At 38.3% G+C, this 25,948-nt stretch overlaps 1 protein-coding gene across 5 annotated transcripts in view; it reads right to left on the bottom strand.

The window, feature by feature from the left end:
• Positions 1-23,262, bottom strand: part of SESTD1 (SEC14 and spectrin domain containing 1) — a 54,740-nt gene extending 31,478 nt beyond the window's left edge. The window contains exons 1-7 of one of the 5 annotated variants that reach the window (XM_069861048.1): positions 23,175-23,262; positions 20,585-20,645; positions 19,802-19,904; positions 11,076-11,155; positions 8,104-8,212; positions 5,176-5,266; positions 3,120-3,233 (exon numbers count right to left, since the gene is read on the bottom strand). In XM_069861048.1, coding sequence (XP_069717149.1) covers positions 3,120-3,233; positions 5,176-5,266; positions 8,104-8,212; positions 11,076-11,130 — 369 coding nt within the window. In that variant the 5' untranslated portion in view covers positions 11,131-11,155; positions 19,802-19,904; positions 20,585-20,645; positions 23,175-23,262. Of the gene's footprint in view, positions 1-3,119; positions 3,234-5,175; positions 5,267-8,103; positions 8,213-11,075; positions 11,156-19,801; positions 19,905-20,584; positions 20,646-22,951; positions 22,971-23,174 lie in introns of those variants that run through there. The other 4 variants (XM_069861044.1, XM_069861045.1, XM_069861046.1 and 1 more) reach the window with 4 other exon arrangements.
• Positions 23,263-25,948: the final 2,686 nt, after the last annotated feature.

Here is a 25,948-nt window from a genome sequence, read left to right as displayed (position 1 = left end):
CTTCCTATAAGCACTGTAGGGCCGAATGGGAACTGACCTAAGTCCAAATCCAACACTAATATGAACCAAGAATATGTTATGCACTTTTATTCGGCTGAATCAGCCCACATCTTTATATTTATCCACTCAGTAGCCTTTTAATCTCATTTCCCACATTTACTTCCCATGCTTTGCAACTCATCATCATCACACCTCACTCTGGAACAAATGATTTCTGCCTCTGAATAGAAAGGAAGGTATTGTGATTAATGGTTTCATATTAAGTAAGGTATTAAAAGCAGATCAGATTGCAGAAAATAGGAGGTAGATGTCATGCCCCATTAGAAATTTCAAATTGGTTACCTAGCATTCACTTCAAATAAAAATAGATTACACCTGATAGTGAATAAAATTATTCCATACTTTCATTTAAAATTTTAGATAATTTATTTCATTGTGCAAATAGTCTTGGATTTTCCTAGTAGTTATGCAAATCCAACCCATGGTCATTGTTTTTACTGCCAGTAACATATAATTATACAGCTGTAGATTTGTTCATGAGTTAAAAGATTTCCACAGCCTTATCAGTGCTCTGCACTCGTATTTGTGTCTAACAAAATATTATTTGGAGCACAGAGAAGGTGCGTCATCTTTACCAAGCCAGTTTTCCATGTCACAATTAAGTGATACATAACTAAGAGTTAATGAATTGTGAAGAACAAAACTTGCCTAATATCAAGAGCGATTCTTTATTATCTGGTCAAGTATGGTATTTTTCCTACTGTTCTCTCAGCTTTCCCTGCCCTTTAGGAATGAGTTATTGCACAGGAAAAAAAAAAAAAAACAACCAAAACCCATAACCTACCAACAAAAAGAACACCCCAAACCCCCAAGAAAGTGCAAGGCACAAGGAAGTGCCATAAGCTAGAATGGTATTGCACAGTCTCTTAAGAAACATCTGTAACAACTCTACACCAACATCTAACCTGATTTACTTTACAACTCCCAAAAGCTAATTGTAGCCCCTTGTGTAAACAAGCAGTTTCTCCCCGTTTCAATGCTTCTAAATTAAGCCAAAGGTGTTTGCTTGAGTTTCCCTATCAAACAAAATTATAATTCAGCAAGTACTTGTTATCACCATCTACTTATGCAAACTACTGATCAGCTCATGCATCAAGACAAGACACAAAAAGGTATTAGGGAACAAATCTGAAGTTTTCCTCCTGTCAGGAAGTGGCTACTGTGTTAGCACTACCATTATTTTTCTGGTAAAATGATACATCATTGACTACTTACATCACAACTTGTCATCTGTAAGAAATGTTCGCATGAAATGCACCTCTAGTACTTTACTTTTCTTCTTCCTAAAACTTCACAACTACTAATTTAACAGAATCTTAGATCAAAATTTCAGGCCAGGAAGAAATGTTTACAGTTCAGTAATTAAAAATGTAGTTTAGAAACAGAAACCAAAAGGTTGAGTTACACGACTTTGTCACTTTCTAAGCAAAAGCTCTTAAATCATCGTTATTAGTATAGATGGTTGGTTCAGTCTCTTTTTTAATTCTCATCTTGGATGAGCTCCAAACAATAGGCTAGCTTATAAGAGGTGGACACAACCATACTCATGATTTTGATTAAAGAAGCTATAATTGAGCTGCTACATGCCAAACTTCAGGCTAGAAACATATTTTGGCCCAATGTTCTTTGGCCAGTCCCCTCAAAGGACTCAGGTGAAGGCAAAGACAGATATCTGCAAACCCCAAGAGAGTTTAACAGTAACGCAAGTCTAGGAACCACTTCTACTAGTAAAATTATTCGTACTTTACTACGTTTATCAGCAATTATCTTGCTGGCTGCAGAGTTTCAAACACAGTGTAGATATTTTGACTGCTCTGTTGAACTTGGGCTACTATTCAAATCTGTCTTTAAAGAACTACTCAAAAATAAAATATGAGCTTTGTCTGCAAGATGAACTACCTGAAGGAAAACATGCAGAATTTCCTTATTAATAAGACACTAAAGCAGATTTTAAATAAAAATGTTGTAATAAAAGGAATTGTAAAGCAGATTTGAAAAAAAATTCGGTCATCTGATGGAAAATAGGAATCTCACCCTTTACCCCTAATATTCCTTCCAAGCACTTCTACACGCACAAATTGTTTCAATAAATGAAGCCATTTATTCTAGGTAAAGTCTGATACAAGACTTAATAAGACCAAATTCACGTGTATTAACAGCACTCTATCTGGATGATTGAGTCTTTAGGTTTATATTATTTCGTAGTTACATAACATTACAGTTTTCACCTTCTAATCCCCACTTTCCCTGAACTAAGTTTTCTACAGGAGTATTCAAGAATGTTATAATCTTACCAACAGAAAGAACTACACAGCATTGGACAAGGCTGTAAAATGCTTTTCTATTCAACTCTTTCATGAAAAAGACACCAGGAGCTTTGTTCTACAAAACAAGCAGACATTTTAGCATTTGCTGGACACAGCAAGCCTGTTGTAGTTCAAACAAGATTAATAAAAAAAATTATTGGAAAGATCGATGACAGAATTTTCTAAAAATAACCTCACAAAAAGACAAAAGAATGGAACTGCTAACATTAGCATGTAATCTCTCGTACACACTCTGCCTCCCAAGCTAAGAACAATATCAGCTTATATTTGGAGAGCTGAAAGGACCTGTAACCTTTGTTACCAATGCCAAAACCCAAAAAGTGAGAGAAGATGCACGCGACAGCAACAAGATGTTTTTCAAAATGGTTACCATCAATTTAGTGACATCATACAATATCCATCTCTACAGTCTATTACAGAAGTCAAAAAAAAAAAAAGAAATCACACTAAACCCAGTACAACAATTTCTTACTCAAAACATCCACAATATGTATCAAATAGCTTTATCCTCTTGCTCAGCGAAGAATTAAGTACCACACATTTCTAATTTGAGACCTACTTAATTTAATACTTTTAAAGAAGGAAAAAGTTGAAAAGCCACAGTCGTTTGCTAAGGACATCCACAAAGCATCTGGAATATAATTCTTCTCAGAGACACGTGGATTTTCATCCAATTATTCTAGTATTCCAGAAATGGTAATTTGACAGAAGTAGACAAAAAGTTCTACATACCTCAAACCCAAGTCTATCTTTTTCTTTCCAAAAACAGAAATGTGTAACCTTCTTATCCCAAAATTCATCTGGTTTTACTACACAAACAAGTGACACCTCAGCTGGAACAACATTCTGTAAAACAAATGAAAAATTAAGTGAATATTCAAGATTAAACCTTCCTTTATAACAGAATTGAATTCCACTTACATGTCACCTATTCAAGAACTTAAAACTTACAGGCAGAATTTAAACTAAGTCTGCTGCATTTACTTCACATGTTGGCTCCATCCTGCTTTGTACTTGTTAGGAAATTTAATGCAATCTAAGTTGTGTGAGAACAGAAAAGAAAATCTAACCTCCTTATTCCCAGTCCTGAGGCCTAGTCATCAGTCTATGCTCCATCGCTATAGAAAACTATGAATTTTTGCCTGTTTTATTTATGGCTTTTCATCTAAAAAAACCCCAAAACATTAAGGACAACAAAGCTTTCACCAATGTCATTTGCTATGTAGAATGAAACACTAACCATAAAGTTAGAAAATAATCGTATACATTGTTATTAAATCACATTAAGATTATATCCTATACTTCTCTAGTACATACTGCTTAGATTAGAATGAAATGGCTTAATATTAACATTTTGTCATATTAGTTCATAAAAGTATTACCAGGAAAACATTCCTCAGCCTAACACAGTAATTTCTTCTACTAAGTTGATTTTATGTTGTCACACTGAATGTGAATCAAAGAACAGAGACTCTTGCTTATTGCTATAACTGATGACTTGGGAATAATCAACAGTTAGATCATCACAGTACTCACACAAAGGTGACACAATCCACAGGATTTCTCTTCAAATTTCTCATTTAATTTATAAAAATATAACTCTGAAGTTAAATACATCCAACTTAGAAATCACAGCACTGAGAAAAGGTATTTAATTCTTGCACCATAAATAAATACACAAAAACTATTAAAAGTGAACATGCCTTTTAACACAGATTTTTCTGATGACCAACCAGCATCTTAGAACTACATGTGTCCAAGCAGAGAGAAATCTTGAGTGGTATGCATAAATGATTAACTTACATAGGAAAAATCTTCATTGCTTCCTTCTCAAATTAAAGATACAGACGTGCAACTTAAGTTTCTGCAGGCTTCAAGCTGGCAGGAAGTGTGCTGACAGCAAGCCACTGAAATCTGAGCATAGGCCAATAGCTACCTTCCCTGCTAGCTGAATTTCCCACTAAATGTCAAAACTACACATTACATGAAGTGAAAGTGCAGTCAAGATCGTAGTCAGAATATAGTGGATCCAATTACTATAACCCTATTAGTAGGAATGCCATCTTAGACACCTTGAAAGAGACTTACAGATCGAGGAGCAATCATCTGCAAGAAATCATCTGTGCAGTACGAAAGGCAATAGATCAAGTCCTCTTATCTATTCCAAGTGCTGTATCTTTCATTTTATTTGACCACTGAGATCAGATAACCTAATAATGTTTAGTCAAAGTAAGACTATCACCTCATAGTTCTGAAAATCTAAAATAAATTGTTATGAATTTCTTTAATTGGGAATTCACACTTTTTTCCTTCTCCCACTTTGTACAGTGACCAGAATATAATTTATGATTTGGACTATTAAACATAACAAAATCAATTACGGACAATTCCAATGGAAAAAATACAGCATATTACATCAGAACCTGCTCAGCTGCATTATCAATCAGTGTGAAATGTTGTTCTGCAGACATTCCTCCTAATCACAATTGATGATGCCAGGAGCATATTTCTCTATTTTTTTAAACTAAAACTCTGTTTTAGAGGAATATCTACAATCACATGTTTTCAGCATGTAATGAATTCGTACCTCGCTTACATAAGGCTTATCATGTCCTTTTCAGATTGTTTCTTCCTGCACAGAACTCTGTCACAGAAGCATATTTTGTGATTTTAAAAGGCCAGAAATCACCTATTTCTCAAAGAAATACAAAGCCTCTACAATAACAGCTATTGGGTTCACATCTATAAAACCAACCAGTCAGCTATGAATGTATAGAAACGTATTTACCTGTAGCATTAACACAACTGTTTTTACCACATTCCATTGAGATTTTCTGCCATCCACTATCACAGTAAATCCTCTAGCTTTACACTTCTCACTAAAAGAAGAAAAACACTTAGAAAAAAATAAAATTCATGAACAAGTGTCATATCACAATGACTCTGGATTTCAGCTCTGCTGAAAACCAGTCTTACAAACCTTAAATTTACTCATTTACAAATTACTTTCAGTTTTAATGCTCAAACATATTAGAAGATATTCCAAATAACAATTTTTCAGAAGCACTGAGGTGCATTTTATAATACAAACATTTATTCAAACTTCATAAAATCTAAAAAGATTTCAGAACCACAAACTTCACAAAATCCTCAGAAAGAAGAGGTCAATTTGGTTTCATAAGGAAGACAAAGGGATGTCAGTTTTCACAAGGTCACTTCTGAATTGACGCAGATTTGAAGCTACAGCTACATATCACTTGCTGCTGTGTCCAAGCAGGAAACAATCTAAACGTGCTTAAATGTCTTTCTTGAACAAATGGACTAGAAATTGCAGTGCACATGAAAACCTCTACAAGAACTGAGGCTTTACATATGGATCTGTAAGAAAGAGTATTTTAGACTGACATCATCTTTCTTCTAATAAGACCCAAGTCTGTGTATAGTAAAGAAAAAAAAACCCAAAACCTGCTGAAAACAGTTAGCTGCAAAGGCAAAAATTCAAAGGTACTCCTTGCTCAAGTGGGAGTAAACAGTGAAAATTTTCCTCACTCTGCATTCCCACAAAGACCCCTCCAGCTCATTTCTAACTGAAGCTGGCAAACAGGTGCTCACAACAAAAGCTGGCACTGCTCAACAGCAGCAGCAACTTCTGGATATCACCAACAACTGTGAAGCATTACCTTCTCACAACTAGCACAGCAGCGGCCAGAAAAGGACATGGAAGTGAGCCCATAATTCAAGCATTAGTTACCACATTAGATATCATGTCTTAAGTTGAAATTTTTCTATTCAATGTTATAAGTAACTAGAAACTATGACATTTACATGAAGTGTAAAAGTACTATATAATCTTTAGCAGACAAATCTGCAATTACAAAACAAAGCCTTTCCTGTGAACTCCTTAGCTTACAATAGGACAAAACAACTGGCAAGTAACAGTTAGGATTATGTTTCACACCAAGAAATTTAATTGTTATTTATTACTTGTTTAAGTTGAGCTTCATCAGGTATGGGTGGAAGGAAGACAAATTTGGCTTGGAGTTTAAAAATTGGGGGGGGGGGGGTGGGGGTGGGGGGGGAAGGATCTTACTAGTCTATTTAAGGAAAAAAAATAATTATGAAGTTGGCTGCCAATCCATACATGCTTTTGGTTTTCAGGAAACTCTAAGATCACACACGTGATTTTTCTGGATGCACTCTGAATATTCAGGTTTTATGTATGCAATGTTTTGTCAGCATGAACTCAAAAGGCACACTATCACTTCTTTTAAGAACAAGATGTTACAACAGCATCTTGAGACATGGCTTCCTTAGACTCACTGAAATCTAGCAGTATCAGCATCTGCTCTTCTCTACTACTAAACCTAATAAAAGAAATCAACACACCCAAACAAACAACCAAACTCAAAAGTGAGCTACCATCTCTGAAAACTTCAGGCAACATAAGCACAAATGTCAGTATGAAAGTTAAAATAGAAAAAACAAACTTGGTGATTTAAGCCAAGGAAGCAAACCTTAGTACACACAGACAATAGCTTAACATTGCCACTTATATTTTCTTGGTTTCTAAACAAGCCTCTTTTGAATCTGAGAATTTATATAGCATCAAAGAAAGGCCTAACAGAAGACTTAAATGCTAGCTATAAGTTGTCTGAAGTTTTAGGAAAACTTTACACGCACCCCATACCCACTCCAAAGAAATTTTATCGAAGGCTCTGTAACAGTCTTGCCTCAAATTTTGGTGGCAGTTATCCATTAACACTAGAATGAATATTTCAAAACAGTTAGTTATAACATGCCACACACAACTAAAACAGAAGTTAAACATATTAGGTTACCTTACACGTAGAACTTGGGGGAAAAAAGTAAATTAGTATTTCTTGGACAGCTATCTGGTTTTAGAACAACGTCCCTCTCCACACCCGTCCTTTTTCCAAACAATGTTCAGCAAGTCTTTCCAGAACAAAAAAAGGCAAGTATTGAGGCCAAAAAGTTTGCATTTCCCACAAAATAAACACGCCAACAAAAACAACAATGATTTTTCCATACTGCCACCATAAATGAGAAGTAATTTTTTCCACAACTGACAGTCAGTGGGAACACTGAACTTTGCTTCCAAACTGATTTCCTAGATTGTACAGAGTACAAAGAGTTCTTTGGTTGAATTTTCAGACAGTTATTGTTACACTAATATATGTAAAAACATACATCAAGATGAGACTGCAGAATAATTAACGCTTGCTAGAATGACAATGCCTGCATCTGTTCAATAAATATGGCCAAGTCCTCAAGTCAATGAGACGACTTGCACAGACGACCATTTGGGATTTTCATCACTTCACAAAAGACAACAAGCTGTCTGAAAACCCCTAAAATTTCCACAACTAAAATGTTGTACAATATACTCATGTACCTATTGTTTTACTTGTAAGCAGCCTGAACTTATTCTTTGCTTATCTCTCCCCAGTCAAATCTTTTAAAACAGTGTTAACAACAAATCAGATCATTTAATCGCGTCTTAAAAGCATTTATAGACTGCCTTAGTAGACACCCCTTAGTTTATTGGGATGTATGTTTAATTCAGGCAGACAGAACCACATTTTAAAACATTTATGTAAAATTCATTTGGTATCAAAAAGCAAATGAAAACCAATAAAAAGATCCCTTCCACCACTGGAAAAGAAGGCAGCCCTGAACAAAATGCCTTTGCAATCACCTTGGAATACTTAGAAGGTAGTCTAGTGTGACACTCAGCTCATCCATACTTGTCTGTTCAAGGCATAATGGAATTGTCAAAATGAGGCCACTTCTTCTGTCCTTCCCTCCTATTTGGAGGAAAAAATAGTCATTAGAAAAGTAATGTGACAGCTTTAAAGTAAAAGAAATACTTTATAGACATGTGGTCTCAAAATACTTCATACAAATAATCTTCAAAGTTACTATAAAAAAATCACAACTGACATTTCACATCTCATTCACCACATTGATACATAACCAAGATTAGGTCTTCAGAGCATAGACCACATATGTAGCTGTTTTAAGTCTTTCAACCAGTACTTTTAACATAAACAACAGAAATCAAGTTTTCCAGATGCATTATTTTTGCATATCTAGATTACATTGTTAAAAAGTATCTTCTAGACCTTGCACACTACCAGCCTGGCAGAACACTAGTAAGCTTCCGAGGTGTGCATGAACCCAACAGCACCAACTGGAACACACCACACCTCCTAGAAACATCTACACAAAGGAGGATTTTCTAACACACAGGCTGCCCACGATACATGCTTTAAATTGGCAGTTCATTCATCAGATGTGTAAGACTTCCAGACCTACTTAAAAACACAACAGTCACCTCGCAATTAGGATAAATATTAGCAACCGGTTGCTTTAATCTTCAGATGTGTTTTCAAACCCTTCTGATAAAAGTTACGCAAACAATATCAGCAACAAAAATATTGAAAGAGCTGGCCTCACATTTATTTGCCCATTATGAGATCCAGTAAGATCAGGTGTTACATGATGCAGACGTGCTGAATTTAAGTAGATTGTTACAACTATGACTTGGGTTGGTTTTGACTACACAGACTCTCAAGAAAGTCTCATGAAAGCTATCAGGTTTTTGGTTTTTGGTGTTTTGTTTTATTTTTGGTTGTTTTTTCTTAAAAAAAAAAGGATCTTGAAAGAAAGTAAAAATTTTCTCTTCTGGACTTTCATCCAAAAGACTGACTTGAGTGACAGAGGTATGAACCAGTAACCAAAATGGATCTGAACTAGGTTCTTACTCACAGCTTAAATTGGAACTGAAGCCAAATCCACTGAATACAACAAGATCATATGAAAAACAGACATCTCCCTGAAAGGGTCAATCTGAAAGTGCTACAGAGTGACAACCTTCAGAATACAACATTTAGTGAGATAAACCAAATCATACTATGATTTTAGGCATGACAAACAACACCTTTTATAGGAGGGCACTACACTCAGACTATCTGAGTCTTTAAGCTTAAAATTATACCTGAAAAACAAAATCAGGCACAATTAATTTGATGTGTTGTAACCTAGAAGATATGGATAGTTAATAAACTGAAAAGATTTAGAGCTAAGGAAAGCAACTAAGAACATCACTAAAGAAAATTTTTAATTCATTTTTCAAGCGGTTGTTCAGGTTTTCTGCTGAGCCAGTAGCTTGCCTTTTTTTCCTTACGCTATTTGTAGTGACCTACCAATACGGAAGCTACAGAGCCACAGATTCAAAATCCGAACAGATACTGCTCCAATCGAAACCACTGGTTTTCTTCCAGAAAATGAAGGCAGGGTCAGCATTATTTGTACAAATTTAACTCAGAAATGACAAGAAGCTTTAGCTTATAAACACTGAAGAACCTTTGCCTACAATATTATTTTCCTCATTATTTGTTTTTAACCACTGAAGTGGTTTTAGTTATGAAAATATAGAAGAAAATTGCTTTAAAGAGACATAATGAACCAATTTCTGTGTCAGGTTCCTTTACTCACACTGAAGAATGCTTATAAACTACTGCATGATCCTTTATAATTCATTAAATTACAGCATCCATTAATACTACATAATTCCAAAAAGGTCAAACCTACTTCAAATTATGTAGGTTCAGAAAGGTTGCTAGCATTTAAACTGCCACTCAATAAATTACTTTCCACTAAGAACATCTATATTTCAAAATGGATCAGGCAGCTCTAATAGCAAATTGAAAATGCACTCTAGTTAATGAGAGCTTCCCCTTACAGTATAATGCTGAACAATCAAAATATGGAAATATGGAAATCGCCCACTGTGATAGGCTTTAATGAAAATTGAGTCTGGGGCTTTTTTTGTTGGATTCTAAACACGGATTATTTGATTTGCAGTTGCTGGGGACAGTGGGCAGATCCAAAGCAAATGAAATTCTATTGACAAAAGGAACATGTTTAACTTCAAGTGACTGAAGCAGGTTAAACTAAACTAGCTAAAATAAACTAAACCAGAAGAAAATTTATGACAATACTCACCATTTCCTGAAGTTAAAAAGCATTCTCTATGTTATCTACCTCCCCTAGAATCAACTGCAAATCAGGAACTGACACAACTGTCTTTGACAGCAGTGAAATCAGCAAGGTAACATCATTCATAATTTTAAGTACTCCCTTTTGTTTTTCTCTGGCACGGGGAGGAAAAAAGTTACCTACAACCCAACATTCAGAGTTTTAGTCAATAAGATGATAGTTCCAGCCTTGTCTGAATTAACTACTTGTCAATAATTAAAACATTGCAACACATGGCTAATTCTGCTTCCATCCATTTCTATGAAGAGGAGGAAAAATTTTGTAAAGAAAATCTTGAAAATATTCACTCTATTTCTAAAACCACATAAAAAACCCAGAAAGGATCATACTTGGATGTCTGCTAAATTATCATTCTTTTATATATGGACTGAAACTTCATGACCTCAATTTTGTGGGCCGAGGTACAGGCTACAAAGACAAGCATTAGATGCCAACACCAATAGCTTTGCTACTAGATTAAAAGTTACAGAGATCCTTCTGAAATATGAAATTGCTAACTAACAATATATTTCTGTTAAATACATCCAGCAAGTACAAATAATCAATCTAAAAACCCCCATGCAAATTTTGCAGGGCAGAACTAACTGAGGAAAACAGAAACTGTACCTGAAAGAAAAGCCAATTTTTTCTTCAGAATGGGTAATATTACTGAAGCTTCCATCCTACTTCAGATAATTTTCACAGCTCTGAAACACAAGAAGTTAAAAGTCGTCAAGTATGGGAAATAAACTACAACATTTCAGTAGAACAACTACTGGCCAAAACACTTATGCCCTCTTCTGAAGGAAGCACAGAACACTAACCGAAATCCAAAGTATTGTAAAAAATGAAGAAAAAAAGGCAGTATCATATGCATTTATGGAACAGATTTCTTCCCCCTCATCATCTGAAAGTAGAATCTTAGCCAAGGACAGAGATAAAAGTCCTATTCCCAAACCTCATTAAGCTACAATTAATTTACAGGTTGATCATCTGCGTGCTTGGTCATTCAGACATAAAGTAAGCATAAATAAAATTACAATTCTGCATAGTCTGTCTCATACTACCACAAATATTATCGTTATTTAAATACATTTATGTCAAGACACTGCCATTAGCCTGCCATTAATAGTTCTTAAAGAAAAACATTCAACAGCCAGAATAAGTATGTCTAACCTATAGCTAGAAATGTCTCTGCTCATTTTGTCTCCAAATCTCATCTTACTCTCATCCCATTTTTATTGCATTATGAACTGCAATTCACTGTGACTAAGCTACTGTGTTTCACTGACAAATCAACAAGATGCTTGAACTGAAATCTCGTCTTCCAGCCTACACCAAGTAGCAACTGGCATCTGCTTACAAGTCTTTAGTTCATACTTCCACAAATCAATCTGTATAATTAAAAAAAAAAAAAAAAAAACAAAACCACAAACTATTTTTGCACAGAAATACACAAATCAGGACATGCACCAGAATCCAGCCAAAATAAAAAACAGATAATTTTTTTTTTTCTTTCATTCCAGGCACAGGGCTTCAGACTGCAACCTGGAGTTCTCCCTCTGGTTACTTCACTATTCATGCACACAAATAAAACTCTTCCCCTGAACATAGGGGGAGGCCGTTAACTGAATCAAAACTATAAGTGATCTAGGAGAAAGGAGGAAAAACAAAATTCCAAATAGAGAGCCTGAGGCAAAACACAACAGTTAGTTCTTTTCTTGAAAACAATGAGCTTCATTACAAAAAAAAAAAAAAGATTATTTTATTATGAAACAGAAACAACATTTCAACAGCTTTTTACTGTCCCTCCCTGTTCCAATACATAATTGGAACAATGCTCACTCACATCCCTTGCCCCAAAATTTCCATATTTAAAGTATCTTTTTTGTCAATTACATAAAGTAAACATTTCTCATATTACAAACAAATTTCAGGTCTTTCAGGAACCTAAGTTCCAAGACATCTTGCACTTACTCAAATCAGCATCCTATTAGAGCTTTCTGTGCGCTTCAGGCAGCCATTTTTGTCTTGCAAACACCACACTCAAACAACCCTATGTAGGCTATTTAACTTTGGTAGTATTTTTTTCCCCTCTCAATATATGGAACATAAACCTACCTGGTAATGATTATTCCCTCTCCTCCCCAAGTTCTATTTAAAATGTTGCTTTATCATAATCAATTAAGAAACTTCAAATCTACACACACATCATTATCTCCACACTTTCACATATGAACAAAAGTTGGCATCAACTTCCTGACTCTAGGGAGCACGTTTCTTTTGTGCTGTGAAAAGACCTTTTTATTTGATATGAAAGCACTGCCTGGCTTTCTGCCTCAGTAGTGGCACTGTGCATGGATCAAAATAGTTCTTTTGTTCAGCATTTCCTGGACCAAAGGAAGTATTCTGTTCATTCAGAGTGGAGGAAGGCAAGCGAGAACAATTGCCGATAATATCAAAACACCTAGACTTTGTTCCAGAAACTCCTGAAGTTTTTTATTACCTCTCTTCTGTGAGGGCTTTGATGTGCTCCATCTAGATAAATTCTCACCAGAGAAAGTTACCAGAACCTGAGAGAAAAAAAACTCTTCAGGCTTAAAATAAGGTTTAACGTCTTTCCCAATCCTTGACACTGCAGGGAATCTTGGGATGAATTAATCCAAATGTTAATATTAGAAAATGAAACAATTTCAAGAGAGGTGCCATCTACTTTCCACTGGGAGTTATCAAAGGTGTTTTTAAAAGTTTTAAAAGTTTTAAAAGTTTATGTTTCTAAATATATATTTAGACCTACAAATAAAACGTAAAGTCCTTCAAAGCTGTTTGGAGGAACACAAAATGATAAGCCCTCAAACTGGCCATCAAGCTCCCAGTTTAGAATGAATAAAGAATGATGCACTGCGCAATGTTGTAACACTATTTTGCTGAAAGAAACAGATGCAGTGTCTATTGAAAAAAAAAAAAAAGAAAAAAAAAAAGGAAAGGCATTAAATAGAAGAAAGCTACAGGAGGAAAAATAAGAGCACTGAAGGGAACAGATTTCACTTGGAATTGAAATACTTCCAGAAGCTGCATTTTAAGAGTTCCAACAGAGAAAAACTTTTAAATGCTTAAATTTTATAGACATGAAACAAGTTAAAGAGGTTAAATCTGTCTGCTGCATTTCAGAAACACAGTGCATGTCCACCTGCAACCTACTTCGCCAATTAAAATACCATGTGCCAAACTAAAACTTGCGTACACAGGAAACATGTTAAATAAAACCTATACTGAAGAACTTCACTGAACTTGTTTAGAATGACCTGGGCTTTCAGGTATTTAAATCACTACAGCAAAGTTAATCGCCAACAATGTACTCATTCTTCTGAGGATTTTCACATAAGCGGCAAGACTAAATTCACATAATATTTGTACTTAAAACTTAAATATTTGAAAGGTGTTACAGTGAAATAGAAAGCTCTGCCAATGCCCAAAGCAAGCAGAAACTACTACTTGTACTAGAGAAAATTCTCCAAAACAGAAGCTTAAATTAAATATGTACACGTAAGGGGGAGGATAGGGAGACACTAAACAAATAGTAAAAAACCAATTAATAGAACAGATAAAAATGCAAACAATATTTCAGGCTGTACTCGAGTGTGAAATCAAATCACAACTTGAGAGACTACAACCCCTATTGTTTCCAGGCTCTAGAAAGAATGTAAATCATGTTGTTTTACTCACAGTTTAAAACTCTATACATTCTTTAAAAAAAAAAAAAATCTGAAGAGCCACAAACCATATACACAATAAGAACTATGTGTAATTCAGCATAAAAGTACATAATCCCTGATGAATGAAGAGAGGGGGCAGAGAGAGAAGTTGACAGACTTGCACTGACTAGGTGACTGGAAATAAGAGGCCTTGAAGATGCTAGAGAGAAGGTGCCCTGTAAGTAACACATTTTCTTTGTTAGCAACCCAGTGAGAACCACTGGTCAAAAATAATAATAAAATTCAGGCTTGATAAGAATCAATATAAACAAGTTAACTCAAATTCATTAGACCTGAAACATGCTCTTAGTACATAGTGCAAGGTGTTTAAATGGGTTAATCTGTTCATGGGCCTCTCTTGCAAGTTTCAAAGAATAAGTACTTTCTTCATTCCCTTCATGTACAAAGCAAGAGAGCATAGCTGGTCTTTTAATTAAGCACAGGACTCAAAGGCCAGGGGAAAAAAAACAACTGGTGTCTATTACTTGTTCCACTATGAAATATACATATGGATTTCAGAAAGTCATTTATCCCTTTTAGTCTCCATTCAGTCCCTCAGTCTAACTCCCTTTTTACAGGAGCATTGTGATGTTTAATTCATTAATGTTATTGAATACTTTAGACATTAGAAGGAACTCCACAGATCTGCCTATAAATAACCAAGCAGCAGATGGGCAGATACACTCAAAATTGTAGCAGCTTGCAAGTCCAAGCAAAAACAATAGCACAAACAACAGACATTCTGAAGCAGTGCAAAAAAAGACAAGCCTTGATGATATAGGATGAAACTGGTTTTTCTTTTAAAATCAACTTCTGAACTGTAGACCTTCAAAATTAACAGCTTCATTCCCTGAAGCCAACATGCAAGATTTTTCAGATGCTAACTTCAACCTACAAAGCATTACCTGGATCAGCTTAAAAAAAGTTCATCTATCCCACACAGAAATAAAATCCACATGCAAAAGATAGATAACTGTGATATTCAGCTTCCTTTCTATCTAGATTATTATTTCAACTTCCTTTAAAGATACACTAAATGACGTCATCTCTCCCACAGCAAAGTGGCACAAAAACAGGGACAACACAAACCAAGGTATCTCCAGGGCTGTTACCTCAGGGTAAATTAAGCAGCACATCACATCAAAACTGCTTAAAAAGTAGAAAAAGGCTGTAAGCGCTCACTAGTTAATGCTGACTCCAATTAAAGAGCACACGGAACTGGGTTACTCAGCTGCATAGTTTTAAAATAACAATACAACCTGGCAGATTAACATCAGCTTAGGTACTCAAATGCAGTGTTTGGTTTTTACTCTTTAACGTATTATGAGGAGCACTAATAAACTCTTAGTATTAGAGCACTTTAAGGCCACAGGAGAAAAGGTAACACCACATATTGAGGGGAGATCAAGATTTTTTTGCATTTTCAACTATTTTGTTCTTTTTTCTATCTTTTAATTTCTTTTTGACTACCTGTAAAAACTATCCATAAAAAAGGCCATAATGAAGTTTTAGATTATGTCCAATTCTCATGTTGTACACAAAGAAAATACTCCTGATCCTCCATAACCTCTTATTTCACACAAAACGATTAAGAAAATAAAAAACAGATTTGGTAGGTTCCATCAGTATGCAAGCTTGTTTAATTTTAAAGCAAAACGCAACTATACAATGTCAGTTCCTTTACACTTACACAAGTAATACTCTAACTTAGCAACTTGTGAAGGTAGATAATGGACAGATTGAAAGCATGCCCTACTGCCATGATCCAAAAGCACACTGTTACAGCTGTACCAAATTTAAGCTTGGAAAAACTCCATTTGTTCTGCTCCATTTGCACCTGGACATTCGTGTCTTACCTTGTACACAAAGTTTTCTAACTATAGCTAATAGTAGAATTTAGGGGAGCTGTCTGTTGACTATTTCCCTATTTAACCCATCTTCCATACTCATTTCCCACCCTTTTTCCCCCCACGTCAACGTTCAGTGAAACCTGAACTAAAATATGAATGGCAAGAAGTGATAAGCAATATAACAGTGAATGAAAAAGAGAGAACAAGCGAATAAAAGGGGCTATAGCATTTGAAAAAGTTTTAATTTTGATCTCAGTCAACCATTCATTTCACAGAATGGCAGAGTTTTTCCTCAGACTAGCAGCAAGTGTCAGAGGGAAAGAAGACAAGGAAGAGTAATAAGCACAGAAACAATATAACTAAGGATGCACAATAACATCTGCATGTACAGCTGTGAAACACAGTACCAACATCTCAGTCTTTTCATACAAGAAGGGCAAGCACATGATACCATGCAGCAATTAGCACTCTCAAATAGCACTTCTTTGGATTCAAAGGCCACGTTCCACAGACAATAGCCTTGCTCCAGCCCAAAGCAATATGTGCAGAAGTTCAATATGATGCTACAACATTCGACATACTAAACGATAGCTTACTTGAGTTTCCTATGCTTTCCAGTCTCTGGCCAAGCCAAACACATTACACGCTAAACTACAGCGGTTTTCAGATTTCTTTAATCTAGACAAATAGAGGAAATAATCACAGGGTTTTGGAATATATCTCCACATTTCCTTTCCTGCCACATTTACAGAGAACTACCCCATACTTGCCTCCTGCAGAACCCTACAGCTTGCCCTTGTAGGACATTACCAAAAGCAACACAAGGCTCTTATCCCCCTTTCAGCAGGCAGCCAAAACATAAGCTGTGGTCATCTAGTATAGTCCCAACTCACTTCACAGTATCAACTGACCACAGAAGACACAAAACGATGCAATTTGGGAGGTTGCTTCTTCCACCATTTCCTTCATACGAATAGGTCAATAGAAATCCTATGTTGAAAGCATAGTACAAATATTTTCTCTTCCTCATCACAATTCTCCAAGACCCATAAAAAGTCCTCAGATTCAGCTCTTAACATTTTACTTGGAGAACATGTAGGAATAAGACAGAATTCACACGGGCTGTAACTTCTCCTATCATCAAGTTACAGGTTTGGGGGAAGAAAAATAATAATGAATAGTAAAATAAAATTACATACATCTCTTCTAGCTTCCTCTATTAAAAAACCAACCAACCAAGTCATAAAAGCTTGCAAGGATGAGCTGGGAGAAACGAGTACCTTATCACTGGTTCTTTAAGGAACTGTCCAAAACCAGTTTGTAATGAAAGATCACAGAGAACTCTTAGGCTTTCAGTACTTCATAAAACTAACTAAGACAGTGGAAGCAACGAGGCTGGACAATTCAGACCATAGGTAGCCAAGTCAAAAGACAAACAGCTGTGCTGATGATCACAATTGTTGGCAGTCTGGAACAAATGAAAAAAAAACTTTCCTCTAGGGTGCAAGATTAGAACGTCTTGTTCCTTTTAAAACACTTATATAAGAAAAAAATCTACAAATTTATAACAATACACATACTTGGCATTGCTTATATATGCATGTGGCCTAGGCCCTTCTCAGCTCAGTATGGTCATACTACAATTGAATGGAAGCAAGAAGAAATTCTCTTCTAAACTGAAAGCCATCTATATATTGGCAGATGTATGTAAAGGCGAGGGACTGTTTGAGAGCAAAAGGAGGGTGGAGCGTAGCAGACAAAAGCAGTCATGCTTTTTAGGTGGAGAAAACTGACCCAAAACAAGATGACAAATGAGAAGCTAATAAGAAGACTGTTCACGAGTCTTTAAAACTTTGATACCAAACCTAGATGCTCCCAGCTCAAAAGTAAAATTGTGTGGACCCTGAAACATCTTGAACAATTTCCTCTGTATTTAAAAGCAAAAAAATATATTATGGTAGTGGTTCCCCTGCCACTGCACAACATACGAGGTAGATATAATGAGGAGAATAATAAAAGTCCCTTCAGAAAGAATAAGTAATTTGACAACTCTGCTAATTTAACCAAACATGAAAGCAGAAGAGATTGAAATACAGTGTCCAACATGAAAAGCAAAAACAAAAAAAACACAAAAAACACAAACAAAAACCAAACAAACAAAAACACAAACAAAAAAAAACCCTACTCCTATATCTTGGAAGCCAAGAGCGCAAAGGAAGAGCCAAAGAGATGGTTAAAGATCATGTTCTAACCTGTCACAGCAAGACAAGGCTCAATACAATCACTTCACTCAGTACAAGTGGATGTGTGTTCAAATATAGACATTTTCTTACCCTAGGTTGGAAAATGTCAGCATGCAAGAGTGAACAGCAAGTTAACATCAAGACAATGTGCCAGCCCACAATGCTTTATCTGTGAAGCAGTTTTTAGCCAGTAACAACCTCTTCTCAAAGATCAAGTCGGTGCTCAAAGGAACCCATTTTATTGTTCGTAGAAGATATGAAAGCAAAAAGGACAGATATGCTAAACAGTCTTTCAGAAAATTATCTGTGGAATTGCTTTGAACATCAGCAGCACCATATGAAGCTGTGGGTCAGCTCAGAAGGGAATTATGTTGAAGATGATTGCAGTTGATTTTCTTCATTTGTCAACAACAAAAAAAAAGGTTATAGGCACAGTTTCAGCCTTCTCCTGCACTGGACCTTTTATGCCAGATCTGGTACAAAAATACCTTGTTCATTCACATTTTCAAGTTTCAAAATACTTCAGAATTACACTAATTCATTACCGCACAAAATAAAAACAATTATCTGTGCTGCCTGTGAATTACTGTGTGTAAGAAATACAAAACTTTCCTTAACTTTCACAGGCATCTTCAGTTTTTGTACTCATGTTAAGAATTCTGAGCATTTCAGCTGCAAATCAAAACCCAAATTGGCCACAGGAACCACCAGCAGTACCCACAGCACCTCACCTTCTCTCCTACCCCCTTAAAACAGAAAATGTAGCATTCCGTTACCATAAATAAATGGTCATGTGCTTCACAAAATACAAAACTAAGCTCTCTAAACTGCAACCTGGAGATGCAGCACTCTTTCCACTGATCTATTCTAATTTGGCCCTAAAAAACAGTAACATGAAAGAACTGGCAAACATTATGTTAGCAGAGAAAAAAACAGGCAACCCATATTAAGGATATACCAATTAGAAAGAAACCATCATTTCTACCAATACCAAAATGTACAGAAGCCACAGCACCTTTCATCTACATATTAGGTGTCCATCCTGACCCTTTGCCTCAAGAAGAGCCATTTATTTTCTCAAGTTTGGCCACACGTATCATTTAGTGACCAAAACATCAAGAGGTTATGTTGTGGTTATCTATGCAGATAGATTTTACGGTTCCTTAGATATAGCAGTCATTACAGTAACCTCACCTCTCACAACAAGTCTTAAATTCAAAAAACTTAACATAACTGGAAGTTTTCTAGTCAGGCAAATAAATTAGCAGCCTCAAAAACTTGACCAAAGTTAACATCAAATCCATTTATCTTATTCTTCCAACACATTTTTTTTTTTTTTTTTGCCTTAGTCTGGTCAACACTCATCCTTCATGGTATATATCTAAGAATAGATCTCAAAGTCAACTCTGCCAACACCGCACAAGTTTAGCTTGGCTCTGAATTCTCATGTACCTACTACACCTATTTTCCTTGAATCATCAGTTCTATAAAGCCCTAAGTCATACCTTCATCTCCTCTTAACTACCGTAATATCCTTCTTAATGGGTTCTTTATGTCTCAGCGCTCCAAACTTCAGCTCGTCCAAAATGCAGCAGCTCATCTTCTCACCTAGAAACAGGAAAACAACACTCCATATTGATTTTCACTTGCTTCCTTGTTGAGTTTAGAGTCTGCTGTAAGGATAACCTCACTTCAAAAATAATCTCTCACTCAGTCTAAAGAATAAAAAGCTTTACCAATGCATTTTAACATTTGCTCACTAAAGGTGTTCCAAGTCTCCCTTTTCTCTTCAGTACACAAGCTTATCAACCCCATCAGAGCAGCAACACTGCCTCAATGCTTTTAAACTTCTTTCCTTACTCTCACCCACAACCATAGCTCCCTCTTTAAACTAGAATTCATGTATCTCCAGTCTTAGCTTAAACACCCTCTAATAAATTTGCAAACACAACTGTGTGACCATTAAGTAACACTAAGTGAGACACTGTAACACAAGCTGCACTATTTTATAGTATCTAAGCCGAACTATGTAGCATAACTTCAGTATCAGAAGCTTTGATTATGCCATAGTGCCTTTTAAAGATTTTTAAAAGTGACAAGATGAAAACAAACAAAAGTAGGTAAATTAAAGAAGATATGAGTTACAGCCTAAACAAGTTCATGCAAAACCAGCTGCAAAGATATTGTTCTACACAGTGTATTCATCAGTGTCGATGCTTCATAAGAATTGAATACACTACAAAAATACTTTAAAAATATTATTTTTGGAAGAGATTGATCTTACTTACCATCGGTAATAGAATGCAACACTCTGGTAGGGAAACATGTCTTAGTTCTGGATCCCCGATTCTGCACATTTAAATGAAAAAAATATTTGACCATAGTTTTAGATGTTAATACATCTAAAAAAAACTTTATTTCCTCAAAGGCTAAAAACAAGCCTTCATTACAAATCTACATGATAAAGGAGTCAATATTTCCATTATATATCCACAAACACTTATAAGCTAGTCATTTGAGTTGAGCTGGACAGCAAGAATTCTGTATTTTCTACTGAAACATATGGTAACCATCAACATTGTTTATAATTAGCAGGCAATGCTCCTGAGGCAGCACCGGAAGCAGTGGGAAAGTAACAAGAACCAGAAAACTAGTATGCTTTCAGTCAGAGGTAATCTACACAGAGTTTTGGGCAAAATCAAAAACAGAACAGCGTTGGTGCTTTTTTTGTGAAAAGAGAAAAAAGGTATTCTTACAAATTAAGGTAACCACTGCTATAAAATTTAAAAAGGCAAGTTATAACTTGAATTAAAAAATGTAAATAGTCCCTATTTCTATTGGGAAATGCAGAATTAAGAGATTAACATCAAACTTAAAACCTCAGCAAATGCTTTAAGACTTGCATGAAGCCTTCTATCTGATCAAAATCCACCCACCAACAAAACCCAAAAGCTCAAAATTAGCGTATACTGTGTTACAGGCAAAACCAAGATGCTAAACCATTTCACAGGTTTTACAGTTCCTCAGATGTAGCAGTCATTACAGTAATCTTTCGCACAAGGTTTAAGTTAAAATAAAAAATCAAAAAACTTACATAACTGGAAAGTTTCTAGTCAGGCAAATATTAGATTCTGGACAGCTATGCAGCACTGTATTAAAAGTTCACCATCAGTGTAGCTAGTGCCTTTCACAAGTACCTGTACTTCACGCCCAAGCAGCAGCCAACTGAAACTGACCTGAATTTCACCTAATTCCTTTATTCTGCTGCTGGAAAATAACAAAACTAAGTACATTCCCCCTGTTTACCTAAGGTTTTCTGAGAAATGCAATTCCACAGCCAATTTAGAATTACAGCCTACAACACCAGGAGACATCATGTAAGAAACTGAAATATACACATATTTTCTTCTCTTTTTTTTTTCTAGGAAAACTGATCTTACAGATCATCTAAACTGCAAATAAAACATCATTTACTAGCACGCTACCTACTTTAGGAGAAACAGTTGGCTGAGGTGATTCTTCAAGTAGCAATCCCTGATGTAAAGAATTGCGCAAAATCCTAAAATCCATCACTAAAAAAAGACATTGTAATTGCTCCTAGTTTTGGCAGGGGTTTTATGGTTTGGTTCCTTTCCTTTTTTAACACTGACAGAGCAAAGCATGATCAGTACCCAACCAACAAGCAGTAGGCCTCTCTGATGAAGCTTCAGCTCTATTGTATGGTCTACCTTTCCCCTTTTCTCCTTAAGTTTTTGTTTTGTATAGACGACAGAAGTAGGGTTATAAAAACTTACATTCAGAAAAAAAAGAGAACCCTTAGCGTGAAATTTCATAATCATCACTGTTCCTATAATGCAATAACAATATTCATTGTTTACCACTCACTGAATCTTAGCAAACAATGTCACCAAAAGGGGAAAGGGAGGAAAAAAATCACAGTATTTCCTCATGACACTGAATTTTAACGCGTGAACAAAGTCAACATCCAATCGTTAGGACAATGCAGACACTGCAATACTAAAAACGCAGAGGACACTTGGGACCCTTTGGGATGAGGAATGATGAAAAAATTGACAGAAGCATCTACTAATACTCATCCATGTGAGTCTTACCAGTTTTGCTTATTAAAAGACAAAGCCTCAAAAAACAAAGAAGCATTCTCCATTAATTGTCTCCACTCTTGTTTCCATACACTCGTTCAAATTCTGTAAGGAAAAGGGTGCTTTACAGCATCTCCTCCTACAACTACCTGGCTAAAAAACCTCTGTGAAGGGATCCTACGGTTACGTGGGGAGAGGGAGGCAAAACTACAACGCGGTGGACCTGTCAAAAAATAAATAACCAAAGACACGGCAACCGCGGCTCTGAGCAACTCCTGCCTCAGCCGTGAATCAGCTCCCCGGCCAGGCAGCGCTTCCACCAACCCAGCAGCGGCGACGCCGAGGCCGCCACTCGCCCCGAGCAGGGGCGCACGGGGAGGACGCCCCCACGGAGCCGTGCGGACCGGGGAGGCGTCTCCCTGCGGGGAGCGATCCCGCGCCCCAATCGCTCTCCCTTCTCCCTCCCCGCCGAGGCCGCCGCCGCCCCCCCTCCCTCCCGCACAAAGGCGGCGGCCCCGGGCGCCCCCCCCGCCGCGCCACGAACAATGCCCGGACCTGTTGCGCGGGTCGCCCTGCCGCGGCCCCGGCCCGGGACACACAAAGGGCAGCGAAACCGGAGGGAGGAGGAGGATAAGGAGGCGGCGGCGAGCTCCGTGGCGAGTCCCCCGCTAGCGGGCAGCGCGGGCGGTGCTGCCGCCGCCGCCCCCCCAGCTCCGCCACCGCCTCCGCGCGGGGAACAAAGCGCGGCCAGGCCGCCCCCGGGAACGCGGGTACTCACCGCGCTGCCGGGCACCGCGCTGGGAGCAGCCCGGCCGCCGCCGCCCCTCCGTGCGCCTCGCCGGGCAGCCCCCGGGGACCGGCTGCGACCCCTCCTCCGTCGGCAAGGAAACGGCCGGCATCGGGCCCGCCCCTCCCGCGGCGGCGGCTGCGCGGGACACGGCCGGGAGGCGGCAGCATCGAGCCCCGCCCCGCCCGCCCCGCAGCTTCGGGCCCTGACCGGGGCGGGGGGGCCGCCCTTGACGTGGGGTCAGAGGATCATGGGGATGTAGAAGACTTCGTCGAGTCCTACCACTCCTGTCCGCCACTAAACCATGTCTACCCGTCGTTTAAACACCTCCAGGGTTGGGGACTCAACCACTTCCCTGGGCAGCCTGTTCCAGTACCCAATCACCCTTGCTGTGAAACAGTTTCTCCTGATACGCAGTCTGACCCTCCCCTGGCGGAGCTTGAGGCCATTCCCTCTCGTCCTGTCCCCTGTCACTTGGGAGAAGAGGCCAGCTCCCTCCTCTCCACAACCTCCTTTCAGGTAGTTGTAGGGAGCAATGAGGTCTCCCCTCAGCCTCCTCTCCTCCAGGCTAAACAACCCCAGCTCTCTCAGTCATTCCTCATAAGGCCTGTTCTCTAGCCCCTTCACCAGCTTCATTGCTCTTCTCTGGACTCGCTCCAGAGCCTCAACATCCTTTTTGTAGAGCGGGGCCCTCAGCCAGCGTGGGAGGATGGTTTTTTCCTCCCTGACAGCCCTGTTAGCCTAACAACCATCACGCGTGTCGAATGCAAGTCAAATTGATCACAGGTGAAAACCGGTCGTGGATGGTGCCTCAGGCAGCTCTGTCGGCTTCCACCCTTTGCCATCAGCATGTCAGTAATCACTGCGCTAATGCGTATTTTATTTTCCCCAGACTGCAGCTAATGACCTATCCAGGCTCCTGCGCGAACGTCCTGAAACGGTCACACTAAGACTGAAATAATACAAGAAAAAATGTGGAAAAAATGCTGTGAAGAAAGCCAGCCAGGACACTTGTCTTGCTTCCAGTCTAACTGCTCCGTGTCAAGTTGCTGTCAGTCCTAAATCTCCTGCTAAACATGTAATTTTTAGGCTACATAACGGCTTCTGCAAAATCTATCTTAACAGTAATTTTGCTCCTGTTATTTGCAGAGCAATGGAATATAATTTACTCTGTCTTATGCCAAATATGAAAACTGTCTCACATAGGCTGTAACTGCTTGGTTGCTCCTATCAAAACCCAGTTTGCAAAACTTGCCCCTTTTTCTGGTGGCTGCCAGTGAACATCTGCTGTAGGAATCGCCCTCAGCACCACCATCGGAGCGTGCTTGTGGTACTGACCTCATCCCTGGCCCCCACTGACTCACAAAGTTGGCCCTCTCTCAGCAACACAACTCACTGGAGCTAAAGATAAAGAATTGTCATTAATATTTTCAGAAGAGGCCTACCAGCCAAGGCCTGTTGGCCTGAAGAATGTACTTTCTCTGTTGGGTCTTTCTTTCCTGAAAGAATACTTAAAACAGCAGCAGCTAAAGAAAAGCAAGAGCAAAAAAACCCCACAATTCTGTAATGACATGTAGAGATAAGCAGGGATCATAGAATCATAGAATAGTTAGTGCTGGAAGGGACCTTAAAGATCATTTACTTCCAACCCCCCTGACATGGGCAGGGACATCCCACTAGATCAAGGCCCCATCTGACCTGGGCAGGGACATCCCACTAGATCAAGGCCCCATCTGACCTGGTCTTGAACACCTCCAGGAGTGGGGCATCCACAACTTCCTTTGGCAGCCTGTTCCAGTTTCTTCCACCACTCTCATGGTGAAGAAATTCTTCCTTATATCAAGCCTAAATATGCCCGTCTCCAGTTTATACCCATTCCCCCTTGTCCTATCACCGCAAGCCTTTATGAATAGTCCCTCTCCAGCTTTCCTGTAGGCCCCTTTCAGGTACTGGAAGGTCGCTATGAAATCTCCTTGGAGCCTTCTCTTCTCCAGACTGAATAAGCCCTACTCTCTCAGCTTGTCCTCATAGGGAAGGTGCTCCAGACCTCTGATCATCTTTGTAGCCCTCGTCTAGACCCGTTCCAACAGCTCCATATACTTCTTATGTTGAGGATTTCAGAACTGAACAAAGTACTCCTGATGAGGTCTCAAAAGAGTGGAATAGAGGGGCAGAATCACCGCCCTCAACCTGCTGGCCATGCTTCTTTTGATGCAACCCAAGGTACGGTTGGTGGTTGGCCTTCTGGGCTGCTAGCACACATTGCCAGCTCAGGTCAAGCTTCTCATCAACCAGCACCCCCAAGTCCTTCTCTGCAGGGCAGCTCTCAATCATGTCATCTCCCATCATGTACTGAAATCAGGGATTGCCCCGGCCCAGGTGTAGGACCTTGCCCTTGGCCTTGTTGAACTTCATGAGGTTCTTATAGGCCCACTTCACCAGCCTGTGCATGTCCCACTGGATGACATCCCATTCTTCCAATGTGGCAACTGCACCACTCAGCTTGGTGTCATCTGCAAACTTGCTGAGGGTGCACTCAATCTCTCTGTCAATATCATTGATGAAGATATTAAACAGCACTGATCCCAGTACGGACCCCTGAGAGACACTGCTTGTCATGGATCTCCATCTGGATTTGAGCCATTGACCGCTAATCTTTGAATATGAACATCCAATCAGTTTCTTATCCACTGAATAGTCTACCCATCAAACCCCTATCTCTCCAATTCAGAGAGAAGGGTGTTGTGGGGGACGGTGTCAAAGGC

This window comes from Phaenicophaeus curvirostris, chromosome 7, assembly GCF_032191515.1.
Source record: "Phaenicophaeus curvirostris isolate KB17595 chromosome 7, BPBGC_Pcur_1.0, whole genome shotgun sequence".
Lineage (NCBI taxonomy): Eukaryota > Metazoa > Chordata > Aves > Cuculiformes > Cuculidae > Phaenicophaeus > Phaenicophaeus curvirostris.
Note: the sequence above shows the minus strand (reverse complement) of the source record. Positions and strands in the feature narration are given on the sequence as shown.